Consider the following 21,468-nt stretch of genomic DNA (forward strand, 5'->3'; position numbering starts at 1 on the left):
GAGGTGGGAGAAAGCAAAGCAGGGAAACCCCTAGGATTGGATAAAAAGTAAAATGATGGGCACATACTTAGGTGAGTGAAGGAACAATTAACATGACAATGAAGGAATTTGTGGTATCTGTTCTGGTTCCCAACACATTTGGTTGTGCCCCAGGGGCTCCAGAAAAAAAGGAAGCTACAAGTTACCCAGACACTTCAAGGGTATGTTATTATAGATGCAAAAAGACAGATAGGCTCAGTTAAGGTAAAGGTTGACCTTGTCAGTGAAGATACCAGTCTAGGATGTTACTGCCCACCATAACTGCTTTTAGTTAAAGTTTAATTTCAGACCATCCTTTGTGGTTACTTTAGGTCTCTGAGTTTGTAAGACTGCCATGCAGGCCTCCCCTGAGCTTGTCAGGTTAGCATGTGGCCCCTTTTATCCACACATCCCCCGTTTGGTCATAAATCAATCCAAAAGATGCATTGATGACCAACCTTTTGGTTGGATAATAGAGTCCCACGGTGTTAGGAAGGCTCATTCCTAGGATGTCTCAGTGTCAGCAAGTCTTTCTGAACAAGTAGACCACTGGGGATGGGCCAAGACCATAATCTTAGATGGCATTTAAGATTGAATTATTATTATTCAAAAAGGGCAGGTAAATGGGAGGCAATCAGATCCTATATGTCCTTGTTAAGAAGTATTCTGGATCATTTCTAATTTTTGAGCCACCATGATCTGAGTCCTTTTGCTGTTTGTCAAGTTTTGTTTTTCTGCATCTAGTATAACATTTACCTACCAGGAACAAAAGTAACAATAATAAACCAGTAACATTGATTAGGAACAGAAAATGTCTATTATTAGAAAAGGAAAAGTCTAAGGAAAACAAGCATCCCAGCCAACTGAAAAACCCTTTACATGTATTAACATAATTTTTTTATTAAGCTAATTATATGTTTTCCTCCTTCATCCACTGTCATTTGTACCTTATGATATGTCTGGCCAACTGATTTTTGTATGTTGATCTTCCACCCAGCAGAACTTGCTCAATTCTCTTATTAATAATCTGATTTCAGAGTCTCTTAAGCTTTTGCATATGGATAATCAACTCAGAATAATTGATGACAACTTTGTTTCTTTCCTTCCAACATTATCCCTTATGTGGCTTATTTTGGCCTTACTTTATTGGCTGGACCTCCAACACCTTGATGAGTAGAACCCATGTCCATGAGTATCCTTTTGTTATTCCTGTTTTTAAGTGTATGTTTCTAAGGATTCACCATAATGTATGTATATGTTTTTATAGATTTTTGGTATTTATGTTTTATCAGTTTACATTTCTGTTTCCTAGTTTGAACATGAATGAGCACTGAATTTTATTAAATAAATTTTCTACGTCTGTTAACATAATTATATGGTTTCTTCTCTAAATTAATAATGTAATAAACTAATAGATCTTCTAACATTTAATCAATCTTTAGGTCTTGGAATAAACTCAACATGGTTATGATGTATTTTTATGCATATGTTGCTGGGTTTGTTTGGCGAATATTTTATTTAGAGCTTTTGCATCTGTGTTCTTAAAGGAGACTAGCCTGCTATTTCTTTCTTGAACTGTCCTTGTCTCTTTCTGGTATCATACTTACTAGACATGTAAAAAGAATTCAGGGCATTCCTGTACACTCCACCTACAGGAGCAGTTTGGATAAGATAGAAATTATGAGTTCCTTGAATGTTTGTTTAAACTTGTTTGCAAAACCTGGGCGATGCTTTATATATTTCATTAAGTTGAACTTGAAATTACATAGTTTCTGTATCTTTGAGCAGTTGTTTTGTTTTGCTTTTACATTTGAATGATTACTGATGACAGAGTTGGACTTGGTTATGAAAGAGGTATGTTAAAATCTCCCTCTATAATTATGGATTTATCAATTTCTTCTTATAATTCTGTCAATCTTGGGTATATATTTTTAAAAACAATCTTACTAGCTAATTCTGAGATATCTTCTTAATAGTCTTTCTTTCATCATAATTTAATTATTTTCTTTTGCCTTAAAGTCTGTTTTTGACTGATAATATAATCATTCTAGCTTTTTTTGAATAGCACATTTTTGGTATATTCTCCCACCACCCCCTTAAATTGGTTACTTGCAACATTTTTAGATTCTAATGTTTACTCATGGCTCTTGTAAGTAACATATAGCTGGAGATTTAAAAAAATATACCTACTAACAACCTTTGTTTCTTAACTGGAAAGTTTGTTTCATTAATATTTAGAGTGCTTATTGGTAAATTTTGATTTTTTATCACATTCTGTTGTGCTTTTAATTTATCTTGCTCTGCCTATATTTTTATCTCCTCCTTCACTCTTTCTATTGAATAGATCAAGTGTTTTATTTTTTAACTAGAGGCCCGGTGCTCAACATTTATGCACTGGGGGGGGGGGTCCCCCTCAGCCCGGCCTGCATCCTCTTGCAGTCCAGGACCCCTCTGGGGATGTCCACCTGCCAGCTTAGGCCCCCTCCCCACAGGCAGACATACCCCGATGTGTCCTTAGCGCTGCCACGGAGGCAGGAAAGGCTCCCGCCACCACCACTGTACTCGCCAGCCATGAGCCTGGCTTCTGGCTGAGTGGCGCTCCCCCTGTGGGAGCACACTGACCACCAGGGGGCAGCTCCACCACTGTACTCGCCAGCCATGAGCCTGGCTTCTGGCTGAGTGGCGCTCCCCCTGTGGGAGCACACTGACCACCAGGGGGCAGCTCCTGAATTGAACATCTGCCCCCTGGTGGTCAGTGAGCATCATAGTGACCTGTCCTTCTGCTGTTCGGTTGATTTGCATATTAGGGTTATATTATATAGGATTATCTCTATTCCTTCTATTTGGATGTTCTATTTCCTTTTGATTTTGATAGTTATTCTTAAAAATAGAAACATCCTTGAACTAAAAAAATGAAATTAATTTCTCTCTATTATCCTTCTGAACAATGAAAGGATTTTAGGATGCCAAGTTTAAAGAGTACCCTTTGGATTATTTTCTTAGCTCTTGCTTCCAGGTCCTTAATATTCTCTCCAGCTTTGTCTAATTTGCCACTTAACCCGATTTCTTGAGGTGTTTTTTTTTTAAATTTAATTAATTTTTATTTTATTTTAGAAGTTATATTTGGTTCTTTAAAAAAGAACCCAGTCTTTTTCTTTTCTTTTTTTTCAGTTTTCCTATTTCTTCTTGTCATTTTTCGTTGTGAATTTATTTTTACAGTGGCAGAGAGCATACATTTAAATCTGGAATGTGTGTAAGGGCAGGCCCCAGATCACAAATTCTTAGGGACTCTCTCTGTAGGGTTCGGTCAAAGAGCAGCATGCTTACTTCCCCCCTTCTGGTGCTAGGGCAGAGAGTGGGGCTATACCTTCCTGAGAGTCTGGCATTAGGTAAGGTCTCACTTCTAACTCCCCAGGCTGGCCTATGCCTTGATCCCACTAACACTTGGTTGTTACAGAACTGACAACCCACCCTCCAGGAGGGCTCTTGGCCTTACCCTTCTTGTTCCGGTTCCTTCTCTACCTTTGGCCCCTGGATATTTCTCCTATTTGGGGAGGGGAGGGGCATTTATTCCTACATTTAAAATGTTTCTAATTATTCTGTTTTAAACACATTTCTAGGTGTTTTGTGCAGGAAAGCTTCAGTTTATATAGACCTTCCTATATTGGCAGAAGCAGGAATCCCTAAATGAGCTTTAAAAAAACCTGATCTTTGACTCTGAGCCTAGTGGAATAATATAATTTGCACAGAATATCTTGTTATGAAAAACAGACCTAAGATCGGTTTATTCCTTTCCGCCAGCTATTTCTTACATTAGGTCTGCCGTGTCGCCAACTCAAAGGTGTGTCTATGAAAGTACAGTCGCGACTCCAGAAGGATTCAAGACGGAATAACTAGGAACACACTTGGATTCCAGAGTCATAGGACATTCTTACTGAGTTGGTTTATTTTGGAATCAGCGAGTAACTTTCACAGTTTAGACCCATAAAACTGCTTACGAAAGAAAAGTGGGGGGGAAAAAAAAGTTCCCTGCACATAAAGGTTGTGAAATAATAAAAGCGCACGCAAAATGCTGCCCTGATGATCCTGTTTTCACACCTCTGTACCCACTGAGTCACTTCCCCCCCCTAGCCAGGCCCGCCCCCCTCCCTGTCATCCCTCAGTACCGCCAATTCCAGTTACAACAGCTAAGCCTCAGGGGCACAGTCTGAGCCCAGGACCGCCCCCGCACCCCCCCCCCCCCCCAGCCCGCCCCTTTCCCCTCTGACCCTCCTCCCATGAATCTGACTGCAGTGCAAACCTTTGTGGTTTACTATTGTGCAGCCTCCACGTCCCCCCTCGCCCTCCCACCCAGCCCCCTCCCCCTCAAGTTCAGGAAAACTCCCGTTATGCGGTGCCACCGGCATTACTCATTCATCCCCATTCAGGCGTCCCCAGCATTTATTAAGGGCTCAGGGCTCCCGCCGCTCACTCTCCCTCTCCTCCGCTCCGGCTCCGCTCCTTGGTGCGGCTCTCCCCGGACTCCTCCCGCCAGCGGTGGGAAGTCGCGCAAGAACTTCGTCTCTCTGCGGCAATGCATCTCTGCGCGATCCTATTTTGTGTTCTCTGGTCTGCCGTGTGCGCCGAGAACTCGGACGATTATGAGCTCATGTACGTGAATTTGGACAACGAAATAGACAACGGACTTCATCCCACCGAGGACCGTAAGTTCGTGTTAACTCTCTCTCTCTCTGCTAACCCTAACTACAGATCCACCTCTTTGGGTCTAAAACGAATACATAGACAATACTTTGTAGCCAATGAAACGGGATAAAAGGTATAGCTTGTTTTGCAACAAGAGAGAAACACTTTAGGAAAGAGTTCAAAAAGTTATTTCTGTCATAGATACATAGTGATCAGAACCATAAGAAATCGCCGACACTCGAGCCACAGAGCCACATGCACGGCCGTTTCATAGAGTTCAAGTTAACACAGACGTGCAGGAAAGGCTTCTGTCCTTCTCGAGATGTTTACACGCTGTTCCTTTGCGGTGCCCTTACAGGGAAAGGGGGTGATGGGGTGGGCAGTAACTTGGGACCACTTAGGGAGGTCCGCTTTCTGCCAAGCACACCCCAGGAAGGTCTGAGCGGGCGCGTAACGTGTGTGTGTGTGTGTGTCCCTGCGCCCTAGCCACGCCGCCGTGTGACTGCCGTCGGGAGCACTCCGAGTGGGACAAGCTCTTCATCATGCTGGAGGACTCGCAGATGAGGGAGAGCATGCTGCTGCAGGCCGCCGACGACCTCCTCCGCGGCGAGCTGCGGGGGCTGCGGGCGGAGCTGGGCCGGCTGGCGGGCAGCCTGGAGAGGCAGTGCGCGCCGGCGGCCCCCGCGCAGGCCGGGCTGGCCCCGGCGCTGGACGCGCTGCTGCAGGCGAGCCACGACGCGGGCCGCAGGCTGGCGCGCCTGGAGGGCGCCGGGGCGCAGCGCCCGGAGGAGGCGGGGGCCGCCCTGGGCGCGGTGCTGGAGGAGCTGCGGCGGACGCGAGAGGACCTCCGCGCCGTGCAGGGCTGGGCGGCCCGGCGCTGGCTGCCCGCAGGTAAGGACCCGGGCCAAGAGGGGACGTCCCCGCGGCTTTGTTCTCCGAGCGCGCGCGGTGGGAAGCCAAGTCAGGCAACCCTCCAGGCAAACACACTCAGGCGCACCACTCCCTCCCCCTCCCTGCCCCCTTATTTCTCCACGCGTGGCCACAGGGCTCAGACACACTATACAAGGCAGGGAAATCAGCTTTTAAAAAGTATTCCCCAGTCCCCGGGAACCCCGAAGAGAGCTGTGGACGTGACCATCCTAGTCTTGAAATAGGCAAGGGCCCCTCGCTGACACCCGATCCACCGGGCCCTGCAGGAGGGGCTCTATTGGCCAGTTGCAACCCTGGCCTCTCTAGCGGTCTCGCTTCGCTTCCCTTCCCTCCGTTAGGGATTTCCACTTCTTCTAATTTTAGCCCGCCTCTCTCTTTAGGGGAGCTCTGGTTCCCCGCGCTATTTCGGGGGCCCAGACTAATTTTAAGGGATGTTTTCCAATCCCTGGACAGGCCTCTTCTCCCCGCCCGTTCTGGGCAAGAGAATTGAGGCTGAATCTGATCTCAGGAAGGGTTAGTGGGATTTCTGAGCTCCCCCCCCCCGCCCCGCCCCCCAGCCCCGGGGTCTGTGGAATTAGCTGGCGAGGGGAGGTCCCAGGGTGTACCCTTTGGAATAAACCGGACACTGAGGGATCCAAAGCGGAACCATCGGTGTAGGAGCCAATTGGTTACCTTAGTGCCACCCCAGGGATTTTTTTTTTTTGGGGGGGGGGGGGGGGGGAAGGGAGAGAGGAGGGGTCAGGGCCAAACAGGAGAGAGGTAGTTCCAACCAGATGCAATTTGTTCAAGTCCCATGTGATACTCGATGAACCTCCAATTGCACATGAGCCCGAAATAATATACTTTAAAGATGGCTGAAAGAAATAAAGAGAAGATTTGGAGCTAAGTCACACTCGTTTGTAAGTCAAAATTTCTAGGAAATGGTGGTGTATCACTTGTGGGCTGTATTAGAAAACCAGTGTTCTGGGTGAGAAACCACAGTTGCACTTTTCCTGGGAAACTCAGGAACGGAAAACAATTACAAACAATGCCATCCTTCCCTATACTTCCAACAGAACAAGTCTTATTGGATGGTGAGGAAAAATCATAAGCATGTGTGAGAGCACATTTCATTTAAAATCACAGAAACCACACCGGACTCTCAGTCTTTCCTAAATATTTGAGGATTGTTTATCAGTGCAGAACATATTTTTCTTAAATAGTAAGTAGGGCTTTAGAGGGGGAAAGGAAAGCATAATATCAAATATACAATAGATCCTCAATGCAAGTGACAAGAAGACAAATTATAATTCCGTGGCTATTTTAAATGAATGAAATTTCTTGACTTTTGCAAACCATGCAACGCCATTGTACATGTCATGCACCTGAAAAGCTCAAGAATTATGCTGATTTTCACCTTTGCCTCTGAATTTTAGTTAGAGCAGAGGAGGGATGTATTTCTGACTTCTAAAACGTTAATTCTTTATTAAATCCAATAATAGATTTATCCACATGCTTTGATTTTCCCTCCATTGGTTTCCCGCCAGCTTGGCTTCTAAGGGATTCCTAATCATTCTGCTGGCCTCTGAAGAACCTGGTTTTAATTTTGTGGGGTCTTTGATAACATAATCAGGAAACCCTATTAGTTAAAAGCCATTTCATGAGAGAGTTTCTGACATTTTAAAGAGATATCAAGAGCCTCAATCACTGGTTCCCAAAAGAAATCAGAAAAAAACCTGCCAGCATGCAGTTCCACTCCATGAACTCCAACAGCCAGGGCAGCCTGCAGGGGAAGCGGGGCCTTTGAGAGACCAGGGAGGAAGGCTGTGGCATGCAGCCCTGACTGCCTGCGCTTAGTTCAACAGGAAATCAGTTAATTAGCTTGCAGCAGGCACCCTCTTGAATACTACTTTTCTGAAACATTACAGGGACTATCTCACATGCCCAGGCATAATGTGATCTCTTGTTCCGTGATCTCTGTTTGATTTATTTAACACAGCTAGAAAAAAAAAAATGCACCTACCAATTTCATTGGAATAAAGAATCAACACCTCATTAAATAAAAATCTTCAAAAATTCAAATTATTCAGTGAAAAAGTTAATGCCAACATGTGACAGGACCAATTTTGTGCCTTAATGTTGTAGTTACTTTTACAGGATTTTACGCATCTCAGTATCTTCTCTATTTACATCTTTAATTTTCTTAGGACAGAGTCTCGCCCTTAGCCACTTGCAGGCATTTAACCTAGCTGACCACACTTTGCATGGACCTTTGGTTCCTGCTGGTTCTGTCTATTCACCACTTAGTCTTTAAATGCTCTGGGGGTTTATTTTTCAAAGCTATTTTATGGCAAATATTTTTTTACGTTGTTACTAAGGGAATACCTAGTCTTAATTTAGCTCTCATATATGTTCTTGCAGATATACACTGAGTGGCCAAATTATTATGATCTCTGAACGCATAATAATTTGGCCACTCAGTGTGTATGTGTGTGTGTGTGTGTGTATATATACACATATATGTATGTATGTATATATATATATATATATACACATATATATGTGTGTATATATATATATATTATATATATATATATATATATGTATATATATATATATATACTAGAGGCCCGGTGCATGAATTCGTGCATGGGTGGGGTCCAGCCAGCCTGGCCAGGGGGAGGGGACATGGATGGTTGGCCGGCCTGCCTGCTGGTCGAACTCCTGGTCGAGGGGACAATTTGCATATTAGCCTTTTATTATATAGGATATACACTGAGTGGCCAGATTATTATGCGTTCAGAGTCATAATAATCTGGCCACTCAGTGTATATGAGGTTAGCATAAAGCAGGGCTTACCTGTTCAAGGTTTTAGCACAGAGCTTCCCAGCTCCCTTACCAGACATGTGACCTGGAGAGGGACAGAGGAGGGAGTTCACTGAGCTCCCAACCACTAAGTTTGAAAGTCTCCTTCTTAAGTGCTCGTTAGCAGAAATATGTTCTCCACCAATCCCCTTGGAAGAATTCACTCTTCCTTAAAGTTTGCTATTACGGCTTAAACCGTGTTTACAGGCATAAGGACAAAGTCAGAGTTTTCAAGCATATCCTTGGGCTACACAGCTCTTTCTGAGCGCTACATAGTGGCTGACTTGCAGAATATTGGAGGGAGTGTGGAAGGGAGAGCCTTTTATAGAAAACAGTAAAGCTTGGAGAGATTAGGAGGGTCATCAAAAGCTGCACAGCTTACTAGTAATACAACAAACTGAATTCCAGCTGTTCTAGCCAAATCCAGGGTTTCTTGCACCATTAAAAGGCAACGCAGTGTGCAAGTCAAGGTTGTGGCCTCTGCAGCCAGAGTGCCTAGATCCAGACCCCAGTTTTACCACTTATCATCTATGTAAACATAGCTCAGTTACTTAGCGCTCTTTGACTCAGTTTTCTCATCTGTCAAATGGGAATATTGACTACTTCTGGTGCTGATATGAGGATTAAAATGATTTATAAGATGTTAAGTACAATATCTGGAACATAGTGAGCACCCAATAAAAGTTAGTCATCATCATTATACATTTTTGCCTTTCAAAGATAGTTTTCTACAAACTTTGCAAAGTTTATGCATATCTGAGAACATGTGGTATATTGAAACGTATTCAGCAACAGCATGACTGTCCTAAAGTTTTTGTTTAAAAATGCATGTTAACAATGGCTAAATGGGCTGAGCTAGATCCATTGAATTTCACAGGCTTTTGTTCTGGGAGCTTAGAGAACAAGTCAAGGAGAGGGAAACGAGTTTGGCTCTGAGTTCTTGGAAATTATGGTGTCATTGTTTGAAGTTAATGCATAGTGACTCAACATTTTTTTTTTTAAGATATAACAAAGAAAGCTAATTGGAAGGGGAAATAGTTACTAAAGCATGATTTTCATTATTCTGTGGGTTTGGACAATCTGGCTTCTCTGCACGCCTTCTCCTCCATTTAGATGCTTCACTGAATGAGACAATTGGCTTCCCTTCTTCCTGTTTTCTTGGCTCTACAGAGAACATGAGACCCCTCACGTCACATTGTGACACTGCATCTAATTTTCAGTTGCAGTCATTAAAATGCCCAGGCTAAAATACCTAAATGCTAGCATCATTTCTGAATGACTTCGTATATATGTTTTCATATTCCTCTTATTTTCTTGCCACTCCAGGCTGTGAAACAGCGATTTTATTCCCAATGCGTTCCAAGAAGATTTTTGGTAGCGTGCATCCGGCGACACCAGTGAAGCTCGAGTCTTTTAGTGCCTGCATTTGGGTCAAAGCCACAGATGCATTAAACAAAACCATCCTGTTTTCCTATGGCACGAAGAGGAATCCATATGAGATCCAGCTGTACCTCAGCTATCAGTCCGTAGTGCTCGTGGTGGGTGGAGAGGAGAACAGGCTGGCTGCTGATTCTGTGATTTCCCTGGGAAAGTGGACCCATCTGTGCAGTACCTGGAACTCGGAGAAAGGGCGCGTGTCCTTGTGGGTCAATGGTGAACTGGTGGCTACCACTGTTGGACTGGCCACAGGTCACATTGTTCCTGAGGGAGGAATACTGCAGATTGGCCAAGAAAAGAATGGCTGTTGTGTGGGCGGTGGCTTTGATGAAACATTAGCCTTTTCTGGAAGACTCACAGGTTTCAATATCTGGGATCGTGTTCTCAGCAACGAGGAGATAAGAGAGACGGAAGGAGCAGAGTCTTGTCACATCCGGGGAAATGTTGTCGGGTGGGGAGTCACAGAGATTCAGCCCCATGGAGGGGCTCAGTATGTCTCCTAAGTATTGTGAAACTCTACTTGAAGCCAAAGAAAGAAACTCACAGTTTAAACATATGCCAGTTTGGGAAGGTCTAAAAACCACAGTGCATATTCAGAACACTTGAGACTCATGAAGGAGAGAGTTGAGATCAATCTTTATTTATCTTGGCAAAATACCGAATAAACAGTTGAGCAAAGACATCGGAGAAGGCTTTTGGGGATATTGTTACTAGACTTTATGCCACGGTGCTTTCAAATTAATGTTGTGTCTTTGTCAGATAAACTCTCAAATAATTAAAAAGGACTGGGTTGTTGAACAGAAGGACAATTGTTTTACTTTTTTTTTTTTTTGGTTAATTTTGTTTTGGCCAGAAATGACTTTTACATTGGAAGAATAATGAAATAACATTTGTTGTCGATTGTTCATTGTTATTGGCATGTACCTTATTATAAAAAAAAAAAGAAACATATTTATACTACAATGTGACTTAACAAATACTAATGTAGTTTATGTGTTATAATCAAATGTCACTTTTTTGAGAAGATAGTTATATAAGTTATATTGTAAAATGGTTTTGTATTAATTTTATTAAGACTATTTTTGTAAATAAAATATTTTATAAACCTAGCCCATGTCGTGTAATTATAGATTTAAGAGGTTTTACAGTAACTCCACACTTTTCATCTTTCATCTAAAGTGGGCAATCAGTTTTCAGATACTAGTCTACCATGTAAATAGTAAGAGTTCATATTACTAGAAACAAACTATGGTATTTTAAGGTTTGGCTTTCAATATATCATAAGGAAGAAATATGATCTTGGCTAATTCAATTCATCTCTCTGGGTTAAGTTTTTGCAATTGAGAAATTGAGAAAAGAATGATCTCTAGGTCCCTTCCAATTTGATGATTCTATGAGTGTATTCATCTTTCTGTCCTGTGTAACATTAAAAAAAAAAAAAGATCAGAGTTCCCCAGATGCGCGTGATGCCTGAAAGAGATGGCTTAGGACTGTTATTTGGGAGATCAAAAATCTTGAAAAGAAACAATGACTCCGGCCCTTAAAGCACATTCCACTCTCTTACTACACCCAAGGAGGGGAGAGTCAAGCCCCTTTACCCTGCCAATGGGGAGGTGACTGGCCACCACACCAGTGTTCTCCTCCTGGCAGGGCTGGCAGAACATCACGAAGCTGCTTCTGCATGTCAGTGGGAAACCTGGTAGAACCACAATGATGATGTGTCCACCTAAAGAACAGCCACAGGTCACATCCTATTCATGACATTTGGAGCGTTGGGCCTGGAAGAATTATCAAAGTACATTTTGTAACCAAATAGCTTGGTGTCCTCAGACAAGTTACTTAACTCCTCTGAGTCTTCTCAGTAAAAGGAGGGAGTTGGACTCTGGATACCTTTTAGCAAATAAAATTCCATGAATCTAGGGTTCTTTGAGGATGCTCATGGGTCAGTATAGCTTCATTCTACCTGTGAGACTCACAAAACCAGGCTGATGGCTCTCAAAGAAAATTGCAGTTATGAGCTCATAGGCCAGTCTCAGGCCTATGGAGATAATTCAAGGTTGCAGGCACACTATGCAAATCCCTGTTTAGCCATTGTCTATATGATTTGAACGCTTAGCTGGAAGAAGAAATATTGGACCCAGCCTTAAGCAGAGAGTTAGGAATGCTTTCAATTCCTTCCCACATTTCAGCATGAATTATGTTTGTGTAAGAGACCCAAGATGATGCAGGCCAAGATATATGCAAACACATATGCTGACAGGTTCAATGTAAGTGAACTTAACATTATTTTACAGGAATCACATGTGGACGGCAGAGAAAAGAAATAAATCTGTAGTGAGTTTCTTTCTGGACCAACAGTTCTTTAGAGACCCAATTTCAATGTCCACCAGTTCCTTATGTGTACATGTCAGCACTGACCCCTCAGCTCTGGATGGTGGACAAATGGTGGTAACGGAGGTCCGACTCCCTCTGGTTTGGTCTCGGCCGGACCCAGGGGCACGGCTTCACCCGGACTCAGGGGCACGTGGCCTCATCCAGACCCAGGGGGTGCGTGGCCTCACCCGGGGCCCGGGACCCAGCCTCACCAGAATCCAGGGGCACACGGCCTCACCCAGACCTGGGATCTAGCTTCACCCGGACCCAGGGAGCGTGGCCTCACCCGGACCCAGGGGCACACGGCCTCAGCAGGACCCAGGGGCGCATGGCCTCATCCGGGCCCAGGGACCCAGCCTCACCCGGGTCCCGGGGCGCATGGCCTCACCCGGACCCGGGGGCGCGTGGCCTCTCCCAGACCCAGGGGCTCGTGGCCTCACCCGGACCCAGAGGCACGTGGCCTCTCCCAGACCCCGGGGCGCGTGGTCTCACCCGGACCCGGGACCCAGCCTCACCCGGATCCAGGGACACATGGCCTCACCTGGACCCGGGGGCGCATGGCCTCTCCCAGACCCAGGGGCGCGTGGCCTCACCCGGACCTAGGTGCGCAAGGCCTCACCCGGACCCGGGACCCAGCCTCACCCGGATCCAGGGACACATGGCCTCACCTGGACCCGGGGGCGCGTGGCCTCTCCCAGAACCAGGGGCGCGTGGCCTCACCCGGACCTAGGTGCGCAAGGCCTCAGGAGAGCAATTCTTTTTAAATTAAAAAGACCATGTACTTTATTTTCTCAAAATGCTCATAGGCCTGCTATGTTCATTGCAGTATTATTTACAAAGGCCAAGATTTGGAAACAACCCAGGTGTCCATTGAGAGACAAATGGATCAAAAGATGTGTCATACATATATTTAAAATGGAATATTACTCAGCCATAAAAAAGAGTAAATTTTTGCCATTTGCAACAACATGGATGGATCTAGAGGATATTATACTAAGTGAAATATGAGACAGAAGGACAAATATCATATGATTTCATTTATATGTGGAATCTAAAAAACAAAACAAAATAACAAAAAAAACCAACAACAACTGATGGGTGCCAGGAGTGGGGGTGGGGGGGGGGGGGGGATAAACAAGAAAAGTGAAAATCATTAAAAAGTCTAATGAACTGCCAGTTATAAAATTAGTCACAAGGATACAATGTACAACTTAGGGAATATAGTCAATAGTATTTTAATTAGTAAGTATGGTCCCAGATGGGTACTAGACTTAATGTGATCTCTTCATAAGGTATATAAATGTCTAATTACTATGTTGTATACCTGAAACTAATATCATATTGTATGTCAACTATAATTAAAAAAAAATTTTAAACTATAGACTATACTTAGAAAATGCATTTTGCAAATTCTTAGAAAGTTGGTTGGCTATCTGACTTTTTTTTTTTTTACTAATAGCACTTAAAGGGTTTAAGAATACATGGTGACAGCAAGGTATGTGTAAAACTGAGATAAAATATCTAAAAAATTAGTGCGCTGGCTTAGTTTAGCACATTCATTCATCAAAATGGTTGCTATGGGCATCGTCATATTATGGCATAGAAAAATAATTGTGCAAGATGATTCAAGTTGCTGAACCGGTTTGGCTCAGTGGATAGAGCGTCGGTCTGTGGACTGAAAGGTCCCAGGTTCGATTCCGGTCAAGGGCATGTACATTAGTTGCGGGCACATCCCCAGTAGGAGGTGTGCAGGAGGCAGCTGGTCGATGTTTCTCTCTCATCGATGTTTCTAGCTCTCTATCCCTCTCTCTTCCTCTCTGTAAAAAATCAATAAAATGTATTAAAAAAAAAAGATGATTCAAGTTATTAGGAAGAAAACTATAAGACATCATATATGTGTGAAGAATAAAATATACTATGTGTGTACTAGGGTGACCAACAATCCTGTTTGCCTAAGATTGTCCCGGCTTTAGTACTGAAAGTTCCATGTCCCAAGAAACCCTTCAGCTCCAGGCAAATTGTGACAGTTTGTCACTTTGTCACTCAAGTAAATACATATGTATGTCAATTGAACAACTTTTTTTGCAGTGATAATATATGAACAAAACAGAATTGCTATATCTTCCTTGTCTATTATAATATAAACTAGAGGCCCAGTGCATGAATTCATGCACCAGTGGGGTCCCTCAGCCTGGCCTGTGGAATTGAGCTGAAACCAACTCTCTGACATCCCCCAATGGGTTCCGGATTGTGAGGGGGCAGGCCAGGCTGAGGGACCCCACCGGTGTATGATTGGGGCAGGGGAGGGACGCGGGAGGTTGGCCAGCTGGGGAGGGACCATGGGAGGGCTACAGGGCATGTCTGGCCCATCTTGCTCAGTCCTGATTAGCCGGACCCCAGCAGCAAGCTAACTTACCAGTCAGAGCTTCTGCCCCCTGGTGGTCAGTGCACGTCATAGTGAGCGGTTGAGTGGCCTTAGCATATCATTAGCATATGATGCTTTGATTGATTGAATGGATGACCGGACACTTAGCATATTAAGCTTTTATTATATAGTATTGGTTTATAATGAAGTATTAATTCCTTTAAAATATAGTCAGAAGATTTGATTACTAAGAATTTTAGATCTTAGTAATTAAGTACTTACTTTAACAAAGAATTAGATTTGTAAACAAAGAAGAAATTATAACTGAATTTTATTTCCCCAACATTTTATATTATAAAGCTCTTCTTTGAGAAGCTTACTAAGGTGAAATGTTTCCAGAACTATCTTTTAGCCACTTAAGAAATAGCACTTGTGATGTTAAAAATCTTGGTCAAAGTAATGTATATGTTCATTTAAATGCTCTATATTTGGTGAACTTGAAAACTCAAATTGCTGACACTTGCATTTAGTGTTATAAATCTGAAGTGTAGAAGAAAGCTTGCTGGGCTTCCGGTTAGAAATCCAGCATTCAAAACTTGCCACCATTACCTCCTAACTATAAGTCAAGCCTGCCAACTAAACTTTATGAATCTCAAATTAGCCAAGAAATTAGGGATACCAGAACTTGCCTACCTTGCTGAAGGCCTATTATGAAAATGACATAAAAACAGATAATGTATCTAAAAGTGCTTCCTTAAAAATAATATTTGGAATAAAAGAGTTATCTTTAAAAAAGTTTTCCCAGGTCATTCCCAGAGGATTAGATAGAAAATAAGTAAACAAACAACAATACAAACGAATAACATAAAGATTCCTTTGCATTATGGGTAACTCATTCTGAGCTCAGCACCTGGGTGCTCATCTCTGGGCAGGCCTTATTCTACTTCACAGCACCATCTGCTGGTGGAGTCGAAAAGGTGCAAACTCTGGCTAGCACCTGATCCAAGATTTGGTTAACAACTCAGATCCTTTTCTATTTCAAAAGATGTCTCTATTTATTAATCCACATTTAGGTTGGCTTTTTACAACATTATATTTAATATTTTCCTATGTATATAAATATTCAGGTTGAATATTCTTAATAAGATTGGTTGGTCACCCATTTCCTAGAATATTTGATTAATAAATTCTTCCCCAACAATCTGTAATATGGTGGGTGAACTTAAAACCTTTTCTTTTAAGAATAATTGTATCATGAATTTTTAATGGCTAAGTGTCTCCTAGGGATTATTAAACTCCACTAATGGATATGGCTCTGCCTTTAATGTGGGCCTGGCACATGGCATATGATTGTTAATGATGATAACAAGGATGATGATATTAAGAGGAATCAGTAACCATGATGAACCATGGTATGACATTGGGCAAAAATATATCTGCTTTATCTATTTAGGTCACATCTACCCTGGGTGGTACATGTTGTTACTGCCATTAAAAATGACGGGAGGGTCAATTTGCTATCTCCATTTCTTCTGAGACAGCTCACTAATCAATGCTTTGAATTTTCTCTGACATCAAGAAAAAAATGAAGTGAATTCATCATAATTAACTAGACAGTTTTTTTAGGCTATTGCCAATAACAAAGGAATTTGGACTCCTGCTGAGACAATATTACATTTTCATTCCAAAGACTTTCTACTTAAGTCTCAGATCATTTGAGGTCATCTTGTTACTTGTGCCAGCGGACCATGTAAAAGGCATATGGACAGAGAGACATAGTATTTCCTTATTATCACCACAGATTCAGAAATGCAAAGGAAGGGACATCACTGCTTTAGTTTTGATACCAGTAGTGTGCATTGCATCACAGAGTTCCAAATGAAAAGCCCTCACATAATCCCTTAGAGTTGAGAGACCCTAATTTTAGGGGTTTCCAATCATATTCTCATCTTGAGTGAAAGATAAGCATTAGTTATGCTTTTATAATCCAATACCGGGCAGGTTCCACAGAGTATCTTCACATGACAAAGAACAAGTTTGGAGAATTACTCAGGACCACAGAAAAAAATTCTCCCATGCTGAAAAGGCTCTGATGCTACAAAATATGAAATTACCTCTGATATGACTTAAGCAGGAAACAAGTTCATTACCCAAGTGACATCCTTATCTTATTTTTTAGTTAAAAGGAAAATATTCTATATTTCCCCATTAAGGGTAATTTTAATTATAGGTTTTTTTGTAGGTATCCTTTATTAGACTAAGAATGTTTTCTTCTATTGCTAGTTTGCTGAAAGACTTTTTAAAAAAAATCATGAATAGACTTTGCATTTTACAAAAGGAGAGATTTAAAGTTTTGTTTTTTATATTTAAGTCTTTATTCTACACGAAATTAATCTATGCATGCTGTGATATCGACAGCTGTCCCAGAACCATTTATTGAATAGTCTATCCTTATCCATTATAAAGATTCCACTGCCATCTGAAATTTCCATATATGCATAGATGCATATCTTGCCTCTTTATTCTATTCCATGGGCTATTAGCCTGTCCTTGCACCAGCGCTACACCATTTTAATTACAGATTCTTTTTGACTAACGAAGGGTTTATGTCATGATAAACTCACTATAAATTGAAAATATCGTAAGTCAAAAATACATTTAACACACCTAACCTACTGAAAACCATAGCTTAGCCTAGCCTTCCTTAAGTGTGATCAAAACACTACCATTAGCCTACAGTTGGGCAATTATGCTAATTTTCATCTCAAGAGTAATTGCCTTCCTCTTCTCAGTAGAAGCAGGAGACAAAGGAACATTTTGTAGACATGATGGGATGTGAAAACACAAAACACAAGATCCAAAATAACGCCGGCAACATAAGATCCTGTAGAGTATCAGTGGTTTGCCCTCATGTTCTCATGGCTGACTTGAAGCTGCGGTGCACAGCCACTGCCCAGCATCAGAAGAGTATTGTACTGCATACAGCTAGCCCAGGAAAAGATTAAAGTTCCAAGTTCAACATTTTGTTTCTACCAAACATGTCCCCCTTTCACTGGTAAAGTCAGGAACTGTCTGTATTATGACTTTACAATGTCTTGATATTACTGGCTCTCTCTCCTCCCCAAACTTTCCCGTCTTCTCCTGCAAAATTGTTTTGGCTACCTGTTCCAGTGCATCTTACTTGTGATTTTAAAATCAGTTTGTCATTTGTCATGGAAATCTTTGAGGGGCTTTTATTTCATTGCATTAATGGATTAATTTAGACAAAATTGACATTTTGTTGTCCCATCCATGAACATGGTTTATTGCTCTATTTGCTTATTTTTATTTAATTACTTTCAACAAAGTTTTATTATTTATTTTCAAAAGTCACACATCTTTTTCTCTAGGTCTCTTTTATTTTGTTACTTTAATATTTTTAATACTACATTTTAACTTTGTTATTACTGGTGTACAGAAAAACAACTGGTTTCTATAAGTTTCTCTCTTTTTCAGCAACTTCATTGAAATTTCTCTTATTCTGCCCAAGAATTGACAAGAGAGTTTTTAGATTTTCTGCTATAGGTAGTCACAATTTTTAGAAATAATAATTGTTGTCACTTTCTTTCTGTTTCTCATAATCAGGATTATAAAGTGCCATAGAAAATGGAAATAGATTTAGTGGCATTCTTGTCTCATTCCCAACTTTAAAAAAGTGCTCCTAATGTTTCATATATATATATCCAAATCATATGAAACATTATATATATATATATATGAAACATTAAAAGTATACTTTTTATCAGTTTAAGAAGTTTTCCAAAATTTCTAGTTTGCAAAATTTTTTCATGAATTGATATTGAACTTTGTTAATCCTCATCTGAGGATATTTTTCCATTGATTTTTAGAGAGAGTGGAAGGGAGGGGGAGAGACAGAGAGAGACACACACATTGATTGGTTGCCTCCCACATAAGCCCCAACCAGGGCCAGGGTATGTGCCCTTGACAGGGATCCTTCAGGCTGCAGGCAGACCATCTATCCACTGGGCCAAATTGATTAGGGCAAATTGGCACTGAACTTTATGAGATGCTTACTGATTTTACTGTGGCAAATTTTACTGTGGGAAATTATATTTTTAATATTAAGCCATCCTTGCATTCCTTGGAATAAATTCAACTTAATCTTTATGAATTTTATAAAATGAAGATAATAATAGTTTGTCCCTCATAAGATATTGGAAGAATTATATGAATTAAAATATCAGAACCTGGTATAGAGAAAGCACTCAGTGAATGTATACTATTTTTACCTTTAAGCATTGCTAGAGTCATTTTCCTAGTTTTTCTTTGTGATTTGTGTATCTATGTTTATAATTGAGATCAGCCTGTATTTTCCCTTCTTATATTTTTATAGTTATGGCTGTACTAGCTGTGTAGAATTAGCTGGGGAATGTACTTCTTTTTAATTATATGAAAAAAGTTTAGATAATTATCCCTTATATATTTTTTCTAATTTGCCTATAATACTAAATGGGACAGTTTTTGTTTTTGCTTCTATTTGATGGTTTGATTTAAAAATACTGATTCAACTGTCTGATTTGATATAGGGATATTCAGTTTTCTGCCTCCTTAGCTATCAAGTACAAATCAAGACAATACTCCTTGCTGCTGGGAGGGTTCAGAGAATACAAAACAGAAAATTAAAGTCTAAACAAAATAAATAGAATAAATTTATGTTTACATTTAATGTAAAAGTAAACACTATTACTTATAAATGTATAATCATTAATAATGAGAAGTAGTAAAAAATGGCTTGGATCTATTGAAATATTTGCCTTCAAACATAAATAGATACGCTCATTTGACAGTCCCTCATGACTAATTTATAAGCATAAGGAGGCATTTGGTTTGGAATCAGGAACAAACATGTATAATAGAATTGAAAAAATATGATCGATAGAATAATATCACCAAGTATAAGGGGCAGTCACTACTGGTACACCACAAGGCTTGACTGGCCCTATCTGGCCTACTTTTTTAAATTAGTGTTTTATAATGAAGGTAGAGTCATTCTTTTCATAAAATTTACAGATGGCAAGAACCTTGGAAAAATTATAGATACATTGAGATGAATGAATCATTACCCAATATCTTGGCATGCCAAAGCAATGGGCTGAATGTATTAAGAAGATAATGTAAAGCAATAAAGGTTAACAGTTACATAAGGCTGTAAATGGGTATGTGACCCATGTCAGGTCAAACAGAGACAGTGAAACTAGATAAGGAGTTTCTTTTCCTTAATCGGTATTCCTGAGGATGTGAGCTGGATGCTGCAGAGGCCCATAATGTGGAACATGAGCATGAAACCATTCTACAGTAAGCAGAGCTGAGTAATAACTTTTGGGGCCACCCCTGAAGCCTGAATCAAGCCACATGGGAAGTCTGATATACTCATGCACTTTTCAGTCACATGTTCCAGTAAGGAGTTTCTCCTCCTTCTATTCCTTCTTCTATTTTTCTCCCCTCCTCCTCCTCCTACTCCTCCTCCTTCTCCTGCTTCTCCTTCTCTCTCTTCTTCTTCATTATTCTTGCCATTGTCACCATGATCATTAAAGCATTTATACCTGGGGTCTCTGTTACTTAAAATACTACTAATTGGTAAAATGGGATAGCAATAGGACTCCTGTTATAGAATTATTGTGGGGATTAAATGATATAATCACTATAAAGTACCATATTTTCCAGCATATAAGACGACTTTTTAACCAGGAAAATCTTCTCAAAAGTCGGGGGTCGCCTTATATGCCGGGTGTTATCTTATAGGGCGGGTATATCCCAAACTTTATATTTTAACTGGAAAAGTTGGAGGTCGTCTTATACGCTGGAAAATATGGTACTTAATATAGCATTTGGCTTAAAGAGAGCATGAAATAAATTTTAGTTAATGTAGTTATGGTTATTATAATTATTATCGTTATCACTGAATGGCCGACCACTTGGTGGGCATTCAAGCATTGCCTGGGTAAATAAGCTAAATCATAATTAATGTCCCAAACTAAGATTCTATACCTCTATAATTCTACTCTTGTAACATCAAATCAAACAACTGTAAACTTCAACAGTTGTTTCTGTAGAAGTAGAAATATGGGAGAATGAGGATTCAGATAATACAAGTCAAAAAGCAAGTTCTAAAGGGGAGAAAACTATCTCTCTATATATAAAAAGGCAGTGACCATAATGACCGAAGGCTCAACCGAACACCAGAAATCAGTCCTGCAGTCAGTGCTGGGTTGCCGTGGCGACCTAGCACTGACTGCCACCGCTGTGGGTGCAGCGACCCAGCACTGACTGCTGAAGGGGCTGTGGATCAGGCCCAGAGAGAGGCCTGGAGAGAGAAGCAGAGTCTGATCCATAGCCTCCATGGCAGCTGTTGATCAGCTCTTGCCTCATTCTTTCTCTCCAGGCCTGCCCCTGGGGGCTGCTGATCAGCCCCACCTCTCTGATCAGGCCTGGAGATAGGCCGGGAGATGCTGACTGGCATAGAAACTGACCAATCAGAACCTAATCTGGGTGAACTGTGAGGAGCCAATGGCTGCCTAAGAGGTGGAGCTTTTGACACTGGCATAGAAACCAACCAATCAGAACCTAATCTGGGTGAACTGTGAAGGCAGAGTCTAAGGTGGGGGCTGAGGAGGGGTCTTAAGGCAGTTTGGGGCAAGATCAGGCCTGCAGGGGAGGGCAGTTAGGGGTGATCAGGCAGGCAGAGGCAGTTAGGGGCAATCAGGCCGGCAGGGGAGAGCACTTGGGGGCAAGATCAGGCTGGCAGGGGAGGGCCGTTG

The 21,468-nt window shown here is 41.5% G+C and overlaps 2 protein-coding genes across 3 annotated transcripts in view; one reads left to right on the forward strand and one right to left on the reverse strand.

The window, feature by feature from the left end:
* The window catches only part of VEPH1 (ventricular zone expressed PH domain containing 1), a 194,730-nt gene that overhangs the window by 150,840 nt on the left and 22,422 nt on the right, over window positions 1-21,468 (reverse strand). The window lies entirely within an intron of this gene.
* Window positions 4,433-11,008, forward strand: PTX3 (pentraxin 3). Its single transcript, XM_054713670.1, has 3 exons — window positions 4,433-4,721; window positions 5,188-5,592; window positions 9,802-11,008. Exons 1-3 carry the CDS (start codon window positions 4,592-4,594, stop codon window positions 10,413-10,415), a joined length of 1,149 nt encoding a protein of 382 aa, XP_054569645.1. The 5' UTR covers window positions 4,433-4,591; the 3' UTR covers window positions 10,416-11,008.

Source organism: Eptesicus fuscus, chromosome 3 (assembly GCF_027574615.1).
Source record: "Eptesicus fuscus isolate TK198812 chromosome 3, DD_ASM_mEF_20220401, whole genome shotgun sequence".
In the NCBI taxonomy this organism is placed as follows: domain Eukaryota; kingdom Metazoa; phylum Chordata; class Mammalia; order Chiroptera; family Vespertilionidae; genus Eptesicus; species Eptesicus fuscus.

Coding starts and splice junctions, on each gene's coding strand:
- PTX3 (XM_054713670.1), top strand. CDS start 4,592: ATGCATCTCTGCGCGATCCTATTTTGTGTTCTCTGGTCTGCCGTGTGC. Junction 4,722..5,187: donor ACTTCATCCCACCGAGGACC/GTAAGTTCGTGT, acceptor CCTGCGCCCTAG/CCACGCCGCCGTGTGACTGC. Junction 5,593..9,801: donor CCGGCGCTGGCTGCCCGCAG/GTAAGGACCCGG, acceptor TTGCCACTCCAG/GCTGTGAAACAGCGATTTTA.